Source organism: Pteronotus mesoamericanus, unplaced genomic scaffold, assembly GCF_021234165.1.
Source record: "Pteronotus mesoamericanus isolate MK-2021 breed Mesoamerican mustached bat unplaced genomic scaffold, CSHL_Meso_final contig_177, whole genome shotgun sequence".
Taxonomy (NCBI): Eukaryota; Metazoa; Chordata; class Mammalia; order Chiroptera; family Mormoopidae; genus Pteronotus; species Pteronotus mesoamericanus.
In genome coordinates, this window is record NW_026555073.1 from 3,049,101 (window position 1) to 3,068,486 (window position 19,386).

The 19,386-nt window shown below is 39.2% G+C and overlaps 1 protein-coding gene across 1 annotated transcript in view; it reads right to left on the minus strand.

The window, feature by feature from the left end:
- DACH2 (dachshund family transcription factor 2) overlaps window positions 1-12,612 on the minus strand; it is a 389,866-nt gene extending 377,254 nt beyond the window's left edge. Inside the window, exon 1 of the mRNA XM_054566642.1 lies at window positions 12,098-12,612. Coding sequence (XP_054422617.1) covers window positions 12,098-12,612 — 515 coding nt within the window. The remainder of the gene's footprint in view (window positions 1-12,097) is intronic.
- Between the last annotated feature and the right edge of the window lie 6,774 nt (window positions 12,613-19,386).

The window sequence follows — 19,386 nt, forward strand, 5'->3', positions numbered from 1 at the left end:
TAAAATAAAATGAATGCAATTCAAGGAAATAATTCCTTCAAGAGCTCTGTGGAAAGTCCTTTTTCAGCCCTCAGGATACTGCCTACCTCTCATCTACCAGCTACTTTCTGGTCCATTCAATATTCCCATGAGCAATATTTTCTCCAGCTTCCACCACTCTTGCTTAGCTGTGTTCCTTTATCAATGCCCAAATGGAGCTAAGTCAATGCTAACATGACCCAAATTATAGTTCTCTTGTCCTTAAAATCAGCAGCCTTCTGCCCTGGCTGGTGTGGCTCAGTGGATTGACCACCAGACTGTGAACCAAAGGGTTGCCGGTTTGATTCCCAGTCGAGGCACGTGCCTGGGTTGGGAGCCAGGCCCCCAGTGGGGGGTGTGTGAGAGGCAACCACACAGGGATGTTTCTCTCCCTCTTTTTCTCCTTCCCTTCCCCTCTCTATAAATAAAGAAAATCTTTTAAAAATTATAATAAAATAAAATCAACAGTCTTGTAATTGGGCCAGAAAGTAAATTACTGAGCTCTACTGCCCCTTCTTTGACGAAACATGAGTCTGTAGGACACGTATACTTTTACATTTTTTCCACTGATACAGAAAAAGATCTTAAAAGAGGTATTTTGGGGGCTGTCTTTAGATTTCAAAATGGAGAACCGTCTTGAGGAAAGAAAAAATACACAGGGAGAGCAGACATTCCATTGAATGGGACTAAACTGCAAGGAAGAAAGGCCCAGGACTCTGACTGAACGGGGGTGATGTAAACGTCATGTTACTTCATGAGAAAGAATACGCCCTTGAGATGATAGAAACCTGTCAGCCGTCTTGTATGAAAAGGACCGATCCACGACAAATGCAAATGTAAGAAAGTGGCCATAGCAAATGTACTTGTATCAACTGAACTCTGGAGAAGTTACTACTCTTTTCATAGGTCATAGTGTTCAACGTGTTCCCATCATCAAAGTGACCACTCTGGCAGGACATGATCAGCAACTGAACAACAACAATTTAAAAAAAAAGAAAGAAAGAAAGAAAGAAAGAAAATTTAACGTTCCTCCCTTGCCGGGTAGTTCACTTAAATAGAGTGTCGCCCCGATATGCCAAGGTTGCAGGTTTCATCCCAGGACAGAGCATATACAAGAATCAAAACATCAGCCCTGGCTGGCGTGGCTCAGTGGATTGAGCGCCAGCCTGCAAACCAAAGAGTCGCTGGTTCAGTTCCCAGCCAGGGCACAGGCCTGGGTGGCGGGCCAGGTCCCCAGGAGGGGGCGCGCGAGAGGCAACCACGCTTGGATGTTTCTCTCCCTTTCTCCCTCCTTTCCCCTCTCTCTGAAAGTAAATAAATAAAATCTTTAAAAAATCAATAAACAAAACTTTTTTAAAAAGAATATAATGTTTCATTTTTCAAACTGCAAGTTGAAAACCATTCACTCTTACCATTATAAATTAGAAATACTTCACAAAAATCTAATCTAGTGCCATGGGCATCAATGCATTTTAACCCAAAAGCCACAATTACTCTGGTATCAGTGAATGTTTAACTTACGGAAGGTGGTTATTTGGGGCCCTAAGCACAGGAAAGGGTGATGAAGTCAACGACCGGCCTTATGCAACGTGCCACGTTTTAACCTGCTAACAGCTGTAGCGACTAATGTAACCATTAAGTACCTATCGCTTTCCACAGACAACAGAAAAATAAATTCAAACAAAATCCTAATTTAGTTAATCACTAACATCATCCAGTACACTGCTCTTAGCCACGTTGTATAAGCACTAGTCCTGTTCACTTCAGATATTTCCTACCTGAAGCATTTAATTTCGTACTTAAGGCAACCTCAGCGTGTTTCCAGGCTAGCTGTCTTTCCCACCAGTGAATATTCATAAAATGGGAATACAGTTTCCTACTAGAATAAGTGAAATATATGTAGACAGGTAAGCATGCCATAAACATTTTATAATGTACTGTAAAGCCTAATTAATGCTATTTTAATTCTCCACAATTTTGAATTGTATACATCACTTGCTGTTTCTTGCGTTAATGTAGCTTAGCTGAGAGTTAACCACATTCACAAGTGCCTAGGTAATCTGGAGATGAGACAAATACAAATATGGATAGTTATTAAGATCATGATTTCCCCCTTGACCATTACCTTTGTACGGGCTTATACTAGGTACTTCTTAAGCATGTGTTCAGATGACATGACAAACATATTTGTATATAGGTGTGTGTTATAAATGCAGAATTCAAACCGACTATTCTAATTGGATTATAAAATGAGATCTTAAACTTGTGTACTATGTATGAAATGTACAATGCAGTAAATTTTTTCTATGAATGAACTCCACTTTTGTCTTCCTCAAATAAAAACCCAGAGGATAATCATAAATCTTTTTACAAAATAAATTTAGAAGTTTAGCAGATCACAGGCTATTTTCAAAGCAGCAAGCTTAATATTAACATGGAACGTTTAATTATACATGTCTACAAATAATCTTGCTTTCCAAAGTTATTTATGTTTAAATATAACATATGTGAGGGTCAATGTATTCTGAACAAATAAAAACAAATGACTCTCCTCTCTGTTTTAAGCTTTGGCATGTGATATTCTTTGCAAATCGAACTCTAAGCTTGAGGATCTATTTAAAACTCTAACACAAATTAAAGCAAACTTTTCATGAAAAAAACATGGGTTTTAACCCACAGTTGCATACTTTACAATGTCTCATAGAATGACTAATTTTGTACATTTTTAAGGACTCACAGCTCTTGCAACAATTATATGTCAGAGAAAAGATACTGAAGTCAATTAATTACAGCTACTCTTCAGTGGAAATACCTGTTTTTTTATACCTGATTAAATATACCTGATATTTAAGTGGAAATATCCTCTTGATATGTATTTTGTTTATAACATGAGTAATTCTCTACATTTATAAAAACTAAAACATTTTCTTTCATATCACAATAACTCTGACTATTTTTGGTTGACCCTTTCTGGTATGATTCTAAAAACAAAAATGAAAGAATCCAGTGTTGACTGATACAACACATGAAACAGATATGAGAAAGAAAATTTAAAGATTATTCAACAATGACTATGCACAAATTTATAATCTCAAAGATTTCACAATTTAATAAATATTATAGGGGAGATACCTGGTTTATATTCAATAAGCTAAAGACAGCATGGTTCTAGAATGTAAACTTCTTAAGAGAAGAGGCTGTTTTATTCTCTCTATTCATAGCACCTAGAACATTGCCTGACATTGCACGGCGCGCGCACGCGCGCGCGCGCGCACACACACGCACCCCATCGACAACTGTAACCATGAGAGATCAAAATATTTGTGAAGAGGTTTTTATTTTATGTTATTTAAATTTCAATAATTAAGTGGACAGAATGAGTTTTTCCAAATGTCTACAGATTAAAGACTATACTGGAGAAAGACTCCCCCTTGGGGCTAACTTAACAGTTCGTCCTTTGGAGAACTGTTTTGGGTGAGGTCCCTCTGAGTTTTTGTAACTAAACTTTCTTGGACTGAATTCAAGGGCGGAACCATATCATAAAGCATTCCACCCTACTGTCTGCAGTAGTAAATAGAGGAAGTTTTCAGTGACTGTTATGTTCATTATCTTTTCAGAAGGATCAAGGTCTAACATATATATATATATATATATATATAATAGCATTTTATGAATGAGCACATGAAAATTTTTATACCATTTCTGTAGATTTGGTGTACCTTAATATGGCAGTAAACTCGATATCCTTAAAATAGGTACTGTGTAAATTGCCCCTATGTACCCTAGTACCAAAGCCATTAAGAGAGAGTATAACCTTATAATAACTAAGTATGGGTTTTTTAATGCGTTTACCTCAGATATAGTAGAATATCTCACAATCTCTATATAGTGTAGATAATGCACTAACATATAGCAGTAACACTAATTTTATGTAAACATCGTTTGTGATGATATTGCAATACTTCTTAGACAAACAACGAAGGGACAGACCTCTTCCAAATAACTGTAAGCTCAGAATCGAGCATATTGCTGTAAGCCATAATGGTTGTAACTGTTAATCCAATACACCTTTTATACAAACCCATAAACACATGAGTGGAAAAATAGCACAGATGTTCATCTCTAATGCAATTTCCATTCAATTTCCTAAGTGCGGTCCCTGTGTGCAAACTAGCTTAACGTTATGTTTAGCTTGCAAATTCTTTTAATAAATAATGAATGCAATAAAACTAGGAGATCAATGGCAAGCTGAGAAATCATAAAAAAAAGCCTTTTGTGTTCATGCTGTTGCCCATTTCAAACTTTAATCCGGAGACAGATCAATATTACTTTTTCTTTTTAACCCATCACATGAATCGAAGACAGACTAAGTGCTGTTACCAGGCAGCGTTGCCAGCAACCTGACAAGATCATTGGACACAACTGCAGTTGAATGTTTTATACCTCAATATACACACTATATTACACACTATTAAGGAGTCAACTTGTTAAAAAAAATAGAAAGGTTGGTTATATAGCAATAAAAACACCGCGGTTCATTATTTTTAAACTTTCCTGCATTACATATTTTTCCAGTGTAATTACAAAGTTTATACCACAATTTTCTTTCATAAACTAAATAATTGCAATGGGTCAAAATAGGACGAGCATATGGGAAGTTTCAGTGTCAGGGGTCCAAGTGGAAGTTAATTTTATTTTTTAAAAATGAGTTACACTTGAAAAAACTGTTATTCCTTTAAATGAATGGGGAGGCTAAGTCACGCAAATTCATGTTGCAATTGGATGGGTCTTGATTCTATCCAGGGAAAAAAATAAATTATTAAACTTAGGTATATGTTTTTCTATTCACAGGCTATAGAGAGAGGGAAATCCCTTTCTTACAGACTCATTTTGGATAAACATGCATCTACTGTTTGAAAGGTAAGCAAGGGTTACCCGTCACCAGAGTTAGGAGTTAGTGCTGATATCTAGTAGTATAAACCTAAATAGCTATCATTTTATCGTAGGAGAATTGTTCTATTTCTTAATCCTTGCTGATTCATAATATTAGAGCTGATATTAGAATATTAGAAGTTAAAAATTAATCCTCATAAATTTTTATTACAAATCTGAAGCTTTGATTTCTGCAACAAATTCGGTTCTCTTTTAAGAAGATCATTACAGGTAGTAATACATATATCAGTTTGCTCTTTAGTTATAGGAAATTCAATTTTGCATAAAACAATGTTTCTTGCATCTTATATTTACAATCTCAATATAATACAATAATTTCACCCATTCTAATACATAAATTTAGGTGTAAAGCAGGCTGTGGTAAGATATCACCATGAAGACAGTCCTATGTTTTTAAGGAAAATGTGAAAAAAAATTAACTCCTCTATAACTTTATTGAACTTAATTTCATGTGCCCTAAGCTTCCAAGGTTAGCCTACCACTAGAGATAAAAAAATTTCCTGCAGAATTTGAGACCTCAACAGTATCCATTAACAGCATTTCCGATTTTACTATTTTAATGAAGGTAACAATAAAATTACAATGAAAGAATACTGTAAAGGCCTGCAAAGAGGAACTAATTCTCAAAGCTGATGTGTAAAGAAATACATCCCTGAGAAAGCTGAACAAGAGAAAAATTGAATCTCCCTTTGAAAATTTGTGTTTTCAAAGGTCAGAGTTTAACTAAAAAGTTGCAACACCTACAACATTAAATTCAAAATATTTCACAGCAATTGACAGAATCGTTTCAGTCCTAGAACCAAGGTCCTGAAATCATGGATGAAATGAAATAAAGTATCACTTGTGATATTTAGTGCAGGTAGGTAATAGATTTCACTAGAGTTACCACGAAGTTCCTTTTCTATGTGTATGTTTTTCTATACTCTAAGAAATTAAATTACAAAAGTAGCATTCATCGTTACTGATTTATGACTTGCAAATAATTACCCAGAATATAAATAAGTGAAATAACTAAAATGTGATAAACTTCTCCAAGATCTTCAGCATTACAAAGTGAGGACATGATGAATACAAAATGGACAGGCTCTCCCCTTCCTACTAAAGAGAAATATTAAATCCTGAAGGAAGCTTATTAGTAAGGATTTAAAAACTAACACCCTTCGGTAATCAATGTGGATACAGCATTATTCTATTTATAGTGACACTTTCAATGCGTCCCAATCATATATTACTTATTCTCATTTTTCCTACTATGATTAAATATTAATATGCAGGCACTGTGAAGCAACTACACTATATTTAGGTTTTCCTACATTGATCTCCACCATTTTGGAATCGTTCAGATAGCATGAAAATTAAAAATCTTTCCCATGACTCAACTTACAAGGGGTTTGATATTTTTCTCGGATTGCTAAATAAAAAATAAATGCAGTTGTTACAGCAGAAAATGGAAAAAGGGTTGCCGCCACTTTAAAAGCTTCAATCTCTTTGACATTGCTGGCAGTGTATGGGAACCTTAATGTGTCTGTCATGATAACAAGCTAAGAATAACATCTAGACATCAAACCGAGCAGAGAATCCATCTGAAGTGATTCATTCAGATCTGTCTCATTGATTTATTAAACACAGGGCAACATCTGCAGCCTCACAGAGCCGCTTGGTGAAATTAATGCAAGATCAATTCAAATGGAAAAAAGTGTAAAAGAGATAAATCAAAACACAATTTGCATGCAGTTCCACAATCAGGCTTATTGGGCGCAAATGCTCAATTTCCCTTCCAAAGCAAATGTGTTTAAATGTTGTTTTATCTTTTTAGAATTGTGTGATCTGAAGTGACAGTGAAGAGTTTTGCAGGTTGAGCTGGTGAAAGGGAAGAAAAAGAGGGTAAAAATGCTAGCACGACCTTTTGAATATGCAACAAGAATATCATTAATACTGAATTGTTTTTCCTTGGGGGAGAGGCGGGATGTTCTTTCTTCGAAAACAGAGTATTTCCAGTTGGGGCCAATTAGGGCAATTTTAATACATATTTGAAATATATAGAGTGGACAATCCTAAATCATTTGTGTCCTTAGATGCATCAGATAAAGTGCCACTGGAGATCTAGATGCCAACTGAAATCTAATAGATTTTTATTAGGGTTTCTCACAATTATATTTGCCCGCTAGAAGCACTTTTAAGACATCTGGGGATTTCATGAAGACATAAAGTTTACTGAAGAAAGTATCAACAATTCAGACTTGGTATTGTCTACAGGTATTAGAGACCTTCTGTGTGAAACCGTAAAAAAATTAATGTCTGAAAACTAACTCTTCCCAATTATTTATTGGCATTCATGCACTATACATGGAGGGTAATATCATACATAAATACCCACAGATTCTCCATCATTTCTTGAATGTAACGTCCATCACCTAATAAGCGAGTGTTTGGGACAAATATGAAATGCAGCTGAAGTATTTAGATAAACAAAAATCGTTGGTTACGCAGAAGTGTACATTTAAAACAGATGTACACGTGGAAGTTCTGTGCCCGGGCACATGACTAGATTGCTTTAATTGTCATCTTGACATCACCGTCCTAAGAAAGGACAGGGTATTGTTGCCTATGTGACTGCTTCTAGCAGACAACATGACGAACCCTCATTATCCTGAGAAATGAAATGTCTCTATTTACTGCCCAGATGACTTCCTAAAACCTTCTCTTTTTATCACTTCTGAAAATATGTCATACAAAATATTAGCCCCGGAAAGTGTTGCAAATCCTTTCAAATGGAATTTTGCTTAGCTTTACTATGAATGAAAACAGAAATTTTCAAAGGAGATTATGTTATGCTGTGTGGATTATGAACTGGATTCATCAAGTGAACCAAACTCATCGAGTGCTTACAACCATCATATTTCTAGTATTTGAGAGTAGTTTTAGATTGTTGTAAAAGTCTTTACAATTCACATAAAGTTTTGTTTGTTGGTTTTTTTTTTTTACCATGGAAGCCCATTTATTTTCTGTTCACACAGTCAAAATAACAATAAATCACAATTAGACTGCTTAAAATTTTATTTTAAAAAACTGAATTTTATTCATTCGAATATGTTGAATCGTGTCTCCAGATTAGTTCAAATGTTTCCTTAATCATACATTCTTGTTACTTCAAGCATCCATTTAACTATATGTAAATGACCAAGTAATATTTAATCAGTTGGTCTTCAAATAAAGTTAAATGCCGATGAAATCAGATAATGGTACTTTTATATAGATAGGTAGATAAAAAGAGATAACACTAAAATGTGTTGGCTGATCTTTCATTGGATACCAATTTTTAATTTATAATTTTACTGCCACAATAAACTTTGGAGAATTTAGTAAGTGAAATCCATTGCATAGGAGTGAGATGTTTAGACATATGCTTTCTGAATCTGCTGGCGCTCTCTCTCATATTAAAACTCCAAGTTCTCTTATATGAGAAATCCAAAATAATCACAGTGCTTTATCTGCAAGAAGCAAAGACCTAAAACAAGATAACACCTTTCCCATTCATTTGTTTTGGATCTTTTCTATCATCATTTCCTTAACAACCCTCAAAATAATCTCTCTGCAATTGGTTTCTGAAATCAAAAGGCATCAAGGAAAACTACTGTGTAGCCCGTTGGAATTGCAATGCTGTAAAACTTGTCTTATTTAATAGATCAATAAATAGCAGTTTTAGTCTTGCTGTTCTCTAGTGTCAGAGGTGGGTATTATTTTCCAACTTCTTTTCTAGGAAGACAACTTTGAATATTCTGATAATTATCTAATAACAAAATAGTTACTATAAGGCACTGACAGAGTTCTTTTTGTGACTTTTAGTACTATCAAAGAAACAATCACGCGTATGCATTTTACACATTCATTTTTCTTCAGTGAACATTAATAAAATGTGCCCCGAGCCAAATCAAAATGCCACTTCATACCAGTATGTTAAAGCCCTTGAAAATTACCAAATTGAGTGCAGGAAGCATTTCACATTGAAACATCCTAAAAGTCAGGCGTTGTCTGACAAAGAAGGGAAGAAATGTTTATTATGTACGAAAAGAAAATTGTCAATGACACCATTACAAATAGGCCTTCTATTCAACAATACATTATGGCAATGTATCTCTAAGGAGATGAAGATGAATCTCTTTTTTCAGCTAAAAATAGTATATAAGAGTTTCCATTCACTGAACATGTTTTTTCCTTGTACTTTCCCTACCTTTTACTTAGAAGTGCTAAGAAGTCAAGAGTCTTGAAGGACGATGCTCTCTAGCCAAGTCTCCATTTGGTACATCGCTCATCTTCTCTGTAAGTTCTTCTGATCCATCTTTCGCTCCCTCTCCTGGTATCATTCTGCTCATGTCCTACATCTCTTTCCTCTTACTGGCTTCATGTCTCATCTACCCTTATTTTGTTTTCCTTGCGCCTTATTCCTCTTTACCTCTCTCACCTGTCTTTTCTTTTCCTTGAATAGAAAAGTCATAGAAATAATGTTGATCTCAATACTAATTTGACAATCTAACAAAATCAGCCAGATGTTGGGAATAATTTAAGGAACACATTATCATATTTTGTAGTTGTTAACAACATGATTATGAGAGCCTTCTGCATCAATAAAATTTGGTAATGTTATCATTCTTTAGGTTTTTCACAGAAATTGTGGGGTTTTCTTAGTTATCTAGAAATTGCAATATAACTGTGTTTGTAGTTTTCCTCATCTTCATTCATGGATTGCATTCATAGAATATGTTTCATAAATTTTTACAATTATATATTATAACATATAACACAATTATATAAATGCATGTAATAAATAAAATATGCAGTAAGAGGTGCATGCATCAAACCACAGACATAGTTCCTTTTTTATTTGCAGTATTTCTCTATCACCTTTATGCATAGGCACAGAAGTAATTTAGGCTGAAAAAGTTAGCATTGTAAATGGCGTGATAAGGAGTAAGTAAAAGTTAGCTGAATTAAAATAATAACCTAAGAACACATCATATAATATCCCAAAATAGTATAGGAATACCTGCCACTGGATACAGAGTAATTTAACATTTTTCCCTTCAGTATGTAGCTTTAATAAAAATCCCTTAAAGAAAAGTTTCTATTTATAGAAGAAGCGTCAAAATCACATTAAGATACTAATCTATTGTTTTTAAAATGAAAATCACGCTCAAGGACGTGAAACTTAACTCTAAGGTAGGAGGAATTTCCTATGTGTAATAATCCTTCCACTTTAGATATGGGTGTTTGAAAGAGAGAGAGGAGGGAAAGGAGAGAGGAGGGGGAGGGGTAAGGAGAGCTAGGGAGAGAGAAGATACGCTTTCCTATCTGCAATTGTTTAAATGTGAATCTTCTCGAATGGCAACAAATGAATTAGATGGCCGTCCTGTGAAGTCCCTGATAACCCCCTGGATTTGTGTATTCGTAAATTGTTTGGTGGGCCAAATAAAAATGTCCTTTCTACTCCCACAACATACGAGTACTTATTTCATTGAAGGAGCAGCTATCCTTTGTGTTTTAAGGCCTTCTATCTTCCTTAAGAATGTCCGATGGAATAAGCCAGCTCTGGGAGCCCCAGATATGAATCAGGTGAGAGTTCTCATAGGAACAGGTTTCCATTGAATTGCTAGAACGCTGCTCAGAGGGAAAGGAGAAAGAAACACACAAGCTTTCCTTGTAAGTTCCATAGCATTATCTCATTGTGGCGGTCAGCAACAGTTTGCCTGCAAGGGGTCAGTGTCCTTCGACTATACACAGTAACTGGTGTCTTCCAACAAATGTGACAACTGAGGTAGTGGTAGTAGGTCAACCCAGAGATGTTATGATTTAGTTGTGTTGTGGGAAAGTCTACCTCCGCCGAAGTTTTCTGCAAAATGATCAACAGTAGCGCTGGTTTACAACACTTGGTTTGTATGCTAATTACATCTGCGCAGTGTGTACTTTCCTAACAGATAAGAGCGCTCCATAAACGCTAAGGCGACTAATGTCTGGGTCTTTAAAAATCAAATAATCTTGAATATAGTTTCCTTCCCTATCTTTTTTTTTATTTTTTAGTCAGAAACACTGGATACAGTTTGCTTCTGCACATACACAAACAGGCATTTGTTCTATAAGGTGCTTCTAAACTGGGATATGAAGGAGGTTTACACTTACAACCAGAGAAGCGGGCCAGCATCATTTAAGGAAACGTCTCTGTGGGGGAATAGGATCCTTCCAACTGTTTGCCTGGGGGAAGAGCTGAAAGTGTTCTCTCTAGAAAACCTGCCAAGTTGTACCCCACACCCCAACCGGGTCCCGGCCCCAGCGTGTCATGCCCCGCATTGCCCTTTACAGATGACCCAAAAGGGACGATTCCAGGAAAGCGACATCCGTGGTCGTGGGGATATTTTTGTTGTTGTTGTTAATCCTGTATCGTGTACGGGAGCTTTGCGTAGCTGGCATGAGCGCACATTCTCCCTCTCTGTCTCTCTCTCTCTCTCTCACACACACACACACACACACACACACACACACACACACACACACTCCACTACCACCATCACCGCACACACTCCAGGCACTATCACAACAAACACTCAGAATGGGAAACGAATCACCCTCTGGGATGGATTCTAGACTTCCGACCCCCTGCATCCCCAAACGCTGTGTTCTGGATTGCCAGCTTAGGAGCCCAGGCTACGGCTCAGCCAGCCCTCTAGCCCAGAAACCCCTCGGTGTCCCTGTTCAGGATAAAACCTCTCCGACCCGTATGGCCACAGAAGAGCAGGAAAGGAAACCAAATAGAGAAATTAACAAATAACCACAAGCAGCCAAAAAGCCATGCAAGATATGGGCGAAAGGCTGGAAAGTTTCGGCAGAGGACGGCAAACTAAAGTTTGTGCGGGACTTTCTTAGACCCGAGCCCTGCCACTGAGCACGGGCTAGAACGAAAGGGCAATTCATTAATGAGTCCCTCTAGTCCTCTTTCAGCCCCAGACACTTGCAGCGTGGAGAGTAGAGGCAAGCTAGTTACGACTCATTCTCTACAGACAAAGTTGGATGGTGGCGATGCGACATGCAGAAGAGGGCAAAAGGGAAAGAGCGAGCCAAGAAACGAGTATCTTACCTGGCATTGGTGCAATCGGTGAACAAAGTTTCGAAGTCTTTCCTGGTGATGAGCTTACAGCGGTTCACCCCGGGCTGGATGGCCCCCAGCCCGCGGAGGATCCGGACCTGCTCGACAGTACACACCACTGGGGATATGTCCAGTCTCTTCAGCTTGGTGTACACTGTGTGCAACCCCCCCACCAGGTGCTTGAGGAAGAGATCAAAGACTTGCGGCAGGCAGATCAGTTCCTGGCCGTCCATCAGGAACGACGCCACCTTCACCCCGTGCATGTCGACCATCCTGCACTCGTTGGTGTTTGTGTTGCCGCTGCCTCCGCTGCCACTACCGACCCCGCCACCCCCGGCGCTGCCGCTGTGGTTATTGGCCATGAAACTGTTCATTATATTGGGGGTGAGACGAGGAGGCTCTCCGGGGGTCGAATACAGGGGTTCGGCCCGAAACAGGCCCCCTGGGACGCCGGCGCCACTGGAAGTTGCGGAGATCACCGGAGGTGCGGAGACAGCCATGGTCATTCAGTCTCAAATCGGAGGTCCTCGGGCCCTCGCTTTCTCGCCCTGTCTCCTCTAGGTCCCCTCGCGCTCGCTCCTTCGCTCTCGTTCTCTCGCAGGCGCGCTGTCGCTCCCTCTGAACTGTTCGCAAGTCTACAGTAGCTGGGCTCACGCTCACGCTCAAACTCACCCACCACCCAGCAAGCAGTGAGCGGCCCCTACTCGCGGAGCCCCGAGACCCCACCCCCGCCACACCCCCCTCCCGAGATTGGCAGGGCCTCGCAGCCAATAGGCTCCGGCTCCTCGGCTTCCGAGCGCGCCGAATGGCTGCCGCCCGCCAGGAGGTGGAGACTCCCTGGCCGGCCTCCCGGCTACCTGAGGCCCCGGAGGGTGGGCGGGTGAATGGGGATGGAGCGGTAGATGGGGGCGGTGTGGTGCCTCCGTCCCTTGCCTAGCAGTCTGACCGGAGAACGCAGTTGTCACGTAGAACTCCCAAAGTAGCCTGGGCCACTAACCCCTCCCCTCGGCGCTCGACCCGTGTCTCGACGACGGGGGAACACAAAGCGGCACTCCAGAAGGTGCCTCCCCGCAACCCCGCGCCACCCTGCACCCGGGTTCAATCTAGGAAAGAAAGCTGGAAACTCCATTTACACTTAATTCCCAAACGCGGGAGTTAGGAGATGGCTTCGCCCAGCTGCCAGGAGAAAGGCTCCCGTGACTTCAGAAGCAATCAGTTTAGCCCTTCTTTTTAGCCCACCTAACGCCGTTGGCGTTCAGCTCTCCCACACCCAGCGCACAGAAGAACCAGCGTCCACGATCGCACTAAAATCAGCGTTGCAGGTGGCTCACTCGCTCCTACGCACCGACATTCATTTCTCTCGGCGAGCCTGTGAACGCTTTAGAAAGAGGGCACAGAGACTTGGTGAGTGAGTGACAGGCGAACGCCTCATCTTACAGCACTTCCGCCACTGTCCTTGCAAGACTTCGCTTTCTGTGTCTCCGTCCCTTACGTACAGTATTCCCCTGCCCCAGCTAAAATTGATCGGAAAAGTTCCTTTAAGACGCAAGACAGTCATTACAGAATGGGAGGAAAGAGCGAGAATTTGCGCTCTTAAATACTACATTTTCTTCCCTCGTCTGTGGGCTTTGAGGATGGTTAGAGATCCGTGTCCTCAGCTCAGGATTCCTCTCCCTAGTCAAGTACCTAAACGCACTGCAAGAGCTGATAATAAGCAAAATGTCTAGGTAACGCACGCGCCAGGGAGGAGGCGTGGTCTTTTCCACGTGCCGTGTGCTGGTTACATCACTGTAGCAAAGTTGCTTTAAGACTCCTTGTCCAACTTCTGATTCTCTGAAATCATGTTAATTACTTTCCTCTGCTCCTCTCCTCTAGAGGCTGTTATTCAGAAAGTGAAATTCATGTTTCTTTTCCTTACAAAACGTTACCAATGATACAGCTAAAGCAGCTTCAATCCTTTGCAGAATGTAAATAATTTTCGAAAGTTACTTATTTTATTCAGCTCTTCTTGTACTTAGCAGAATCAAAGAGGAGGAGTGGGTGGCCTTTTTCCTCCCTTAATAAAACACAAATGTTCTAAATTGGATTTTTCCGCCTCTCTCTTCAATATATTTTCTCCTTTTATCATTTTATTAACCAAATAGTAAGAACTACCTTTGAGTTCTCTCATACTGTTCCAATTTTTACTTGTGTGGGGTCAAATGCTAAGAAGTTGTCATGATAGTTGCTTTTAGAATAGAATGGTAAGTGACTCTAACATAATAGACTGCAATGCATACAGCCAGCCACACACACAGACACAGACAAAAAAAAAACTTTTAAAAGGCATTAAATCCTTTTTTGTTACTTTGATACTATTGAGGGAAGATAATAAGAAGGAGCAAAAAAAAAAAGGGACAATTGAGAAGACATAGCAGAGGCAAGAAAAGTTTCAACAAGAAAGTAGAGGCTTTCAAAACAAAAACCAAAAAGCTCTGGCAGAAATGTTTGTATTTACCAGGTTTTTACAAGATAAATCCCAAATTGGGTTCAACAGGTGTTCTGACAGAAATGACCATTAAGCTGTGTGTCGAAGTAAGTTACCTCTGATTGAAGTGATTGTAATTTTCAGGTGCGTAAGTTTGACTTTAAAGGAAAGGGTTGTTTCTCTCTTGAAATTACTCTAATTGTATTTTTTAAAAAACAGTCTACTGTCTGCTGTGCTCATGTTAGCAAATCTTTTCTACTCGCAGAGTGATTTGGAGTCTGCAACTTTAGGACAACACGCAGATGTTTTGATGTTTCAAGTTTAAGAAATTCTGAAATATAAAAAAAGAGAAAATCTGAAATATAAACAGAAAAGTTAGAATATTTCTGGCTGCAGTTATTATTTGTGCTACTAAAAATCAAATGCACTTTGATAACTTCAGAAAAGGCTAAAAATCGATGTCTTATATATTTAATGTGATCTATCAGATACATAGTAATGTTTTCATTACTACCAACGATTAAGATTCAAATTCTAGTAGAAATATTCAAGACTAAAAATAGCCATTGATTACTGGTTAAAGCCCAACCATTCAACACACAAAAAGTCATTATTTGAGTTCCCTCACATTTGCAGTCTTCTAGAAAATAAACTTGGTGATTTTCTTAAGGTATACTTGTAATTTAAAAATTTAGTCATGTACATCGAAGAGGCCAGGTGTTGTCTCTTTCTGTGTGTGTGCGTGTATGTTTATACTCACCCTAGGACATTTTTTCATTGCTTTAGACAGAATAAGAAGAGGTACAGAGAGAGAGAGGGAGAGAGAAAGGGAGAGACATCAGTGTGACAGAGAAACATTGATCGGCTGCCTTCTCATACGCACCCCTGCGGGGGATCAAACCTGCAACCTAGGCATATGCCCTGACTGGGAATCAAACCTGCAACCTTTCGGTCTATGGGACAATGCTCTGACCAACCGAGCCACACCAGCCAGGGATCCTTGGGTTGTCTTGATATTTTGATTATGCTATTTCTATTACTGCAATTTCTACTCTTATTATCATGTGTGCTTGGAGATTGAGACCATCAAATTACACATGGAGAATTTGTTCATATCCTTTTTAACTTTAATGTCTTCCATAAGCCAAACATACTTCTAAATAAGGCTGGGTTTCTACAAGACCATAGGAAGCCTTGTGTATCAACACCCTGTAAATTGGAATTGCATGAAGCAATAGAAAAAAAATAAAGGCTGCAGTAAACAGAGCACCCTTGGGAGACAACTCCCCGTGGAGAGAGGCACTGCACTCAACCTTAGAAAATACTCAACCTTTGTGAATTAGTTCCACATAAGAGCAAAGCACCCCAGCAAATAAGAGCAAAATTAGCACAAATAGATAGCGTGTCTCCTCAGAACAAGTGCTGTATTGCCACTGTCCTGTTGGAATGATTTGAGGCCTAAGTGGAGCTTCTCATACACTGAAATACTGTTATCTTCCGGGATTTAATTAGCAACTGACATATGCTCCTAATTCATACTCAATTTGGAGGGAGAGGATGCTCATTTGTGACTTTAGGCAAAATATCCCACTGTTTGACATTGTCAGTTAATTGCAGATACTCTTATAAGTAAAAAGAAAGAAATACATTGGCAATCGTATGCAGGATTACAAAATATCCAGGACCATTTGAGGAAGCTGGTTTTCAGAATGGGCATTCCAGATTTCCAAGGGAGGCAAAGCTGGAGAAGGGTGAGCACCCAGAGGGAGAAGAAAACTGTCAAAAAACAACAATGACAACAACGAACAGTGAAAATCAGATGCTTCAATGAACAGTAAACTTTTACTCACTAAACTATAAAAAAGAAACTCTCAAAGCACCTCGTCAAGTGTAAGCACGTGCCAGCTCTTAACATATTATACCCCAATCTGCACAGTTGTAGGGGAGAAGGAGGTGTGTGGAATTTCAATGCCATCTGTTTCTCTCAATGTATTGTTCCCCTTAAATCTTAGTCAAGACTGTTCAAATTCAAGGCACTCTAACTTCAGCTGGGCTCCAGCTACTACGGAATATCCTTTCATTCATTTCCTTGACTCGCCATTGAATTCCCTGCGGCAGCTACTCCAACCCCGGCTCTACTCTTCGCAAGTCACCCTGCCCCTCCCTCCCAGCAACTACTGGGTCACACTGCTCTGGTTTCACCACAAAGTTATCCAACAGGTGCTCCCTCGACCTCCCTTGCTCTTCCTAAAAAGTGTTTTCCATATCCTCTTTCATCACTCCCTACTTCCCTCATTCTCCTCAGGAAACAAAGTCTCCTCTACTCCCTCCATTGATGTTCTTGACCTCTCTCCCCTCCTCCAAGTCAGCAATCTAGTAGTTTTATTCCTACCACCTTCTGGCATCTCCAATTTCTCCCCCTCTACTTGCTCCATCCCCTTCTATGATTGAAAATGGTCAAGGCTAGGAATCCTTAAGGCAAACAAAAACTTTCCTCATCCCTAAGCATGACGCTCTAAGAACATTTCTCCTCTTCCCTACACTCACTTTTTTTTATCTTCACATCGTTGCTCCTGAACTTGAAATATTAAAATTCCTAATGTCCGTGTTCCTACCCGTGGCAATTTCATTAACTTTCTACAGCTTCCAAAACCACCGCTTTGCAGATTACCCCCAATATTATTTCTAACTTTCTTACAACTACCCTGGAAAAATAAGTATTTCCACTCACAGGTCCCATGGCCACTTCAAACTCTTAGTCCCTTCAGATCAGTTCTCTGTTATTTCATTTCTGATTTTTAAATTCTTTTTTCTCATGCAGCTAATCATCTGAAATAGAAACTTGGGAGACACGTTTGGTTTCTCTGTCTCCATTATACCCCCAACCAAGGAGCCACTAAATTTTGTGAATTCTCTCTCAGCTTCACTGTCGCCCTTTTCTGCTCCCACCTTTGCCGCCATAGTTTTATCCATTATTCACTCTGAACTCTCACAACAGTTACTTCTTAATCTCTCCACATTCGGGTACTTCCTTCGCCAATCTAGCTAGTAGGGCCAGGTTATTTTTTCCTAAAGTTTTACTCCACTCCTATTCTTCTGTCTAGGAAAGAAATTCCAAACTCTTTAGAGTAACATTTTACTCATCTCTGCTTTACATTTCACCCTTTCCTGCAATACCCAGACACGTTGCCCATACACTAGCAAATGGTCTCACTTTTTAATAAGCAAACTTTCCACTACTCTCAAATCTCTCCTATCTTCCCACCCTGGTGCTAATGCTTCTGTCGTACTTTCCACATAGAATATGTTGCAACCAACATACCAACGTCATCTACTCTACCTACTCATCCCAGCCCATCCAAAGCAGAACCATCCTTGAAGAATATACTCCAATTCATTTCCACAAAGACCTCCCTCAGTCTCTTTTCCCCAGCCAGGAATGAGTTCTTCCTATTCTCAACTCTCAGAGCATGGCGTGCCTCTCTCGATGAAGTTAAAACTTCTTGCTTTGTATTATGGTCTTTGGTATCTTACAGTCCTCAGCCCTCTCCTAGAATAAGTTCACTGAGGTTAGAGATCGCCTGTACCTTCATCAGTATGCTAGTTCAGGTCCCAGCCATGTTTACTAAATGAATGGATGTGTAATAATCAACTGTAAGCTATTAAGTTATACAAATGTTCATTATTACCAATTCTCAAGCAGAGTCTAAGGGATCGATATGCATTAAAGATTTTTTGGTTAAAAGAATGATGATTTTGCTTATTAGTAGTTTTGGGATCTTTGTAGTGATAGGTGGCTTCTCTGATTACTTTAGAATTATTTCAATTTTTATGTATCTAAGCATTAATTTTATTCCACAAGCTTCTTTTAAGTATGATTAATTTATATTGTGTTATGTTTCCTTATATGAACACTAAGGGATTCCTTATATGAACACTAAGGTATGACCAGATTAACTGGTCATACATTTGTAATCAGTATATTACAAAACTGTAATAAAGATTTACATCTGTTTGAAACCTTGTTAAATTCTTTTATTCTACATGTTTTGTTTTATGTAAGGGCGCCTTAACTGAGTGAGCACATCTTTGAGATAACTATTTCAAATAATTGCTCAGAGATATTAAAACAATACAGGGCTTAGCATAATAATCTCCAGGTCCATCCATTCTGTCAAAAAAGGTAAGATTTCCTTCAGGTTTTTTTTAAAAAATTTTGTTCACTATCAGTTTTTTAAAACTTTATTTATTATTTATTTTTAGAGAGTGGGGAAGGAAAGGAGAAAGAGGGGGAGAGAAACATCCATGTGTGGTTGCCTCTCGCGTGCCCCCTTCTGGGGACCTGGCCCGCCGCCCAGGCCTGTGCCCTGACTGAGAATTGAACCGGTGACCCTCTGGTTTGCAGGCCTGCCCTCAATCCACTGAGCCACACCAGCCAGGGGTCCCTATGTTTTTATAGCCATGTCGTTTTCCATAAGAAAAAATTTCCTATGCAGAACTAATGAGTAAATTTTAAAAATATGCAAATAACCAACACCGACTCGAGAGAGAAAAAAGAGACTATGCCCCTGTTCACCTTGGACAGAGGAGAAATAGACGCCTTTCTCTGATGTGGGGAAATAGAAACATGAGTGTGTTTATACTCATGGCAGCACTGGAACACTAAGCAATGACTGTCTTTTGTCACTGTTATTTTTCTTCTGTAAAAAAAGCAAGCATTCTAAGCGCCGTGTTATTGAAAACATAGTTAAGACTTTCCCTGATTTTGCTGGAACAATCCAGACAAAAATGACGGAACCACATTTGGCTGAAT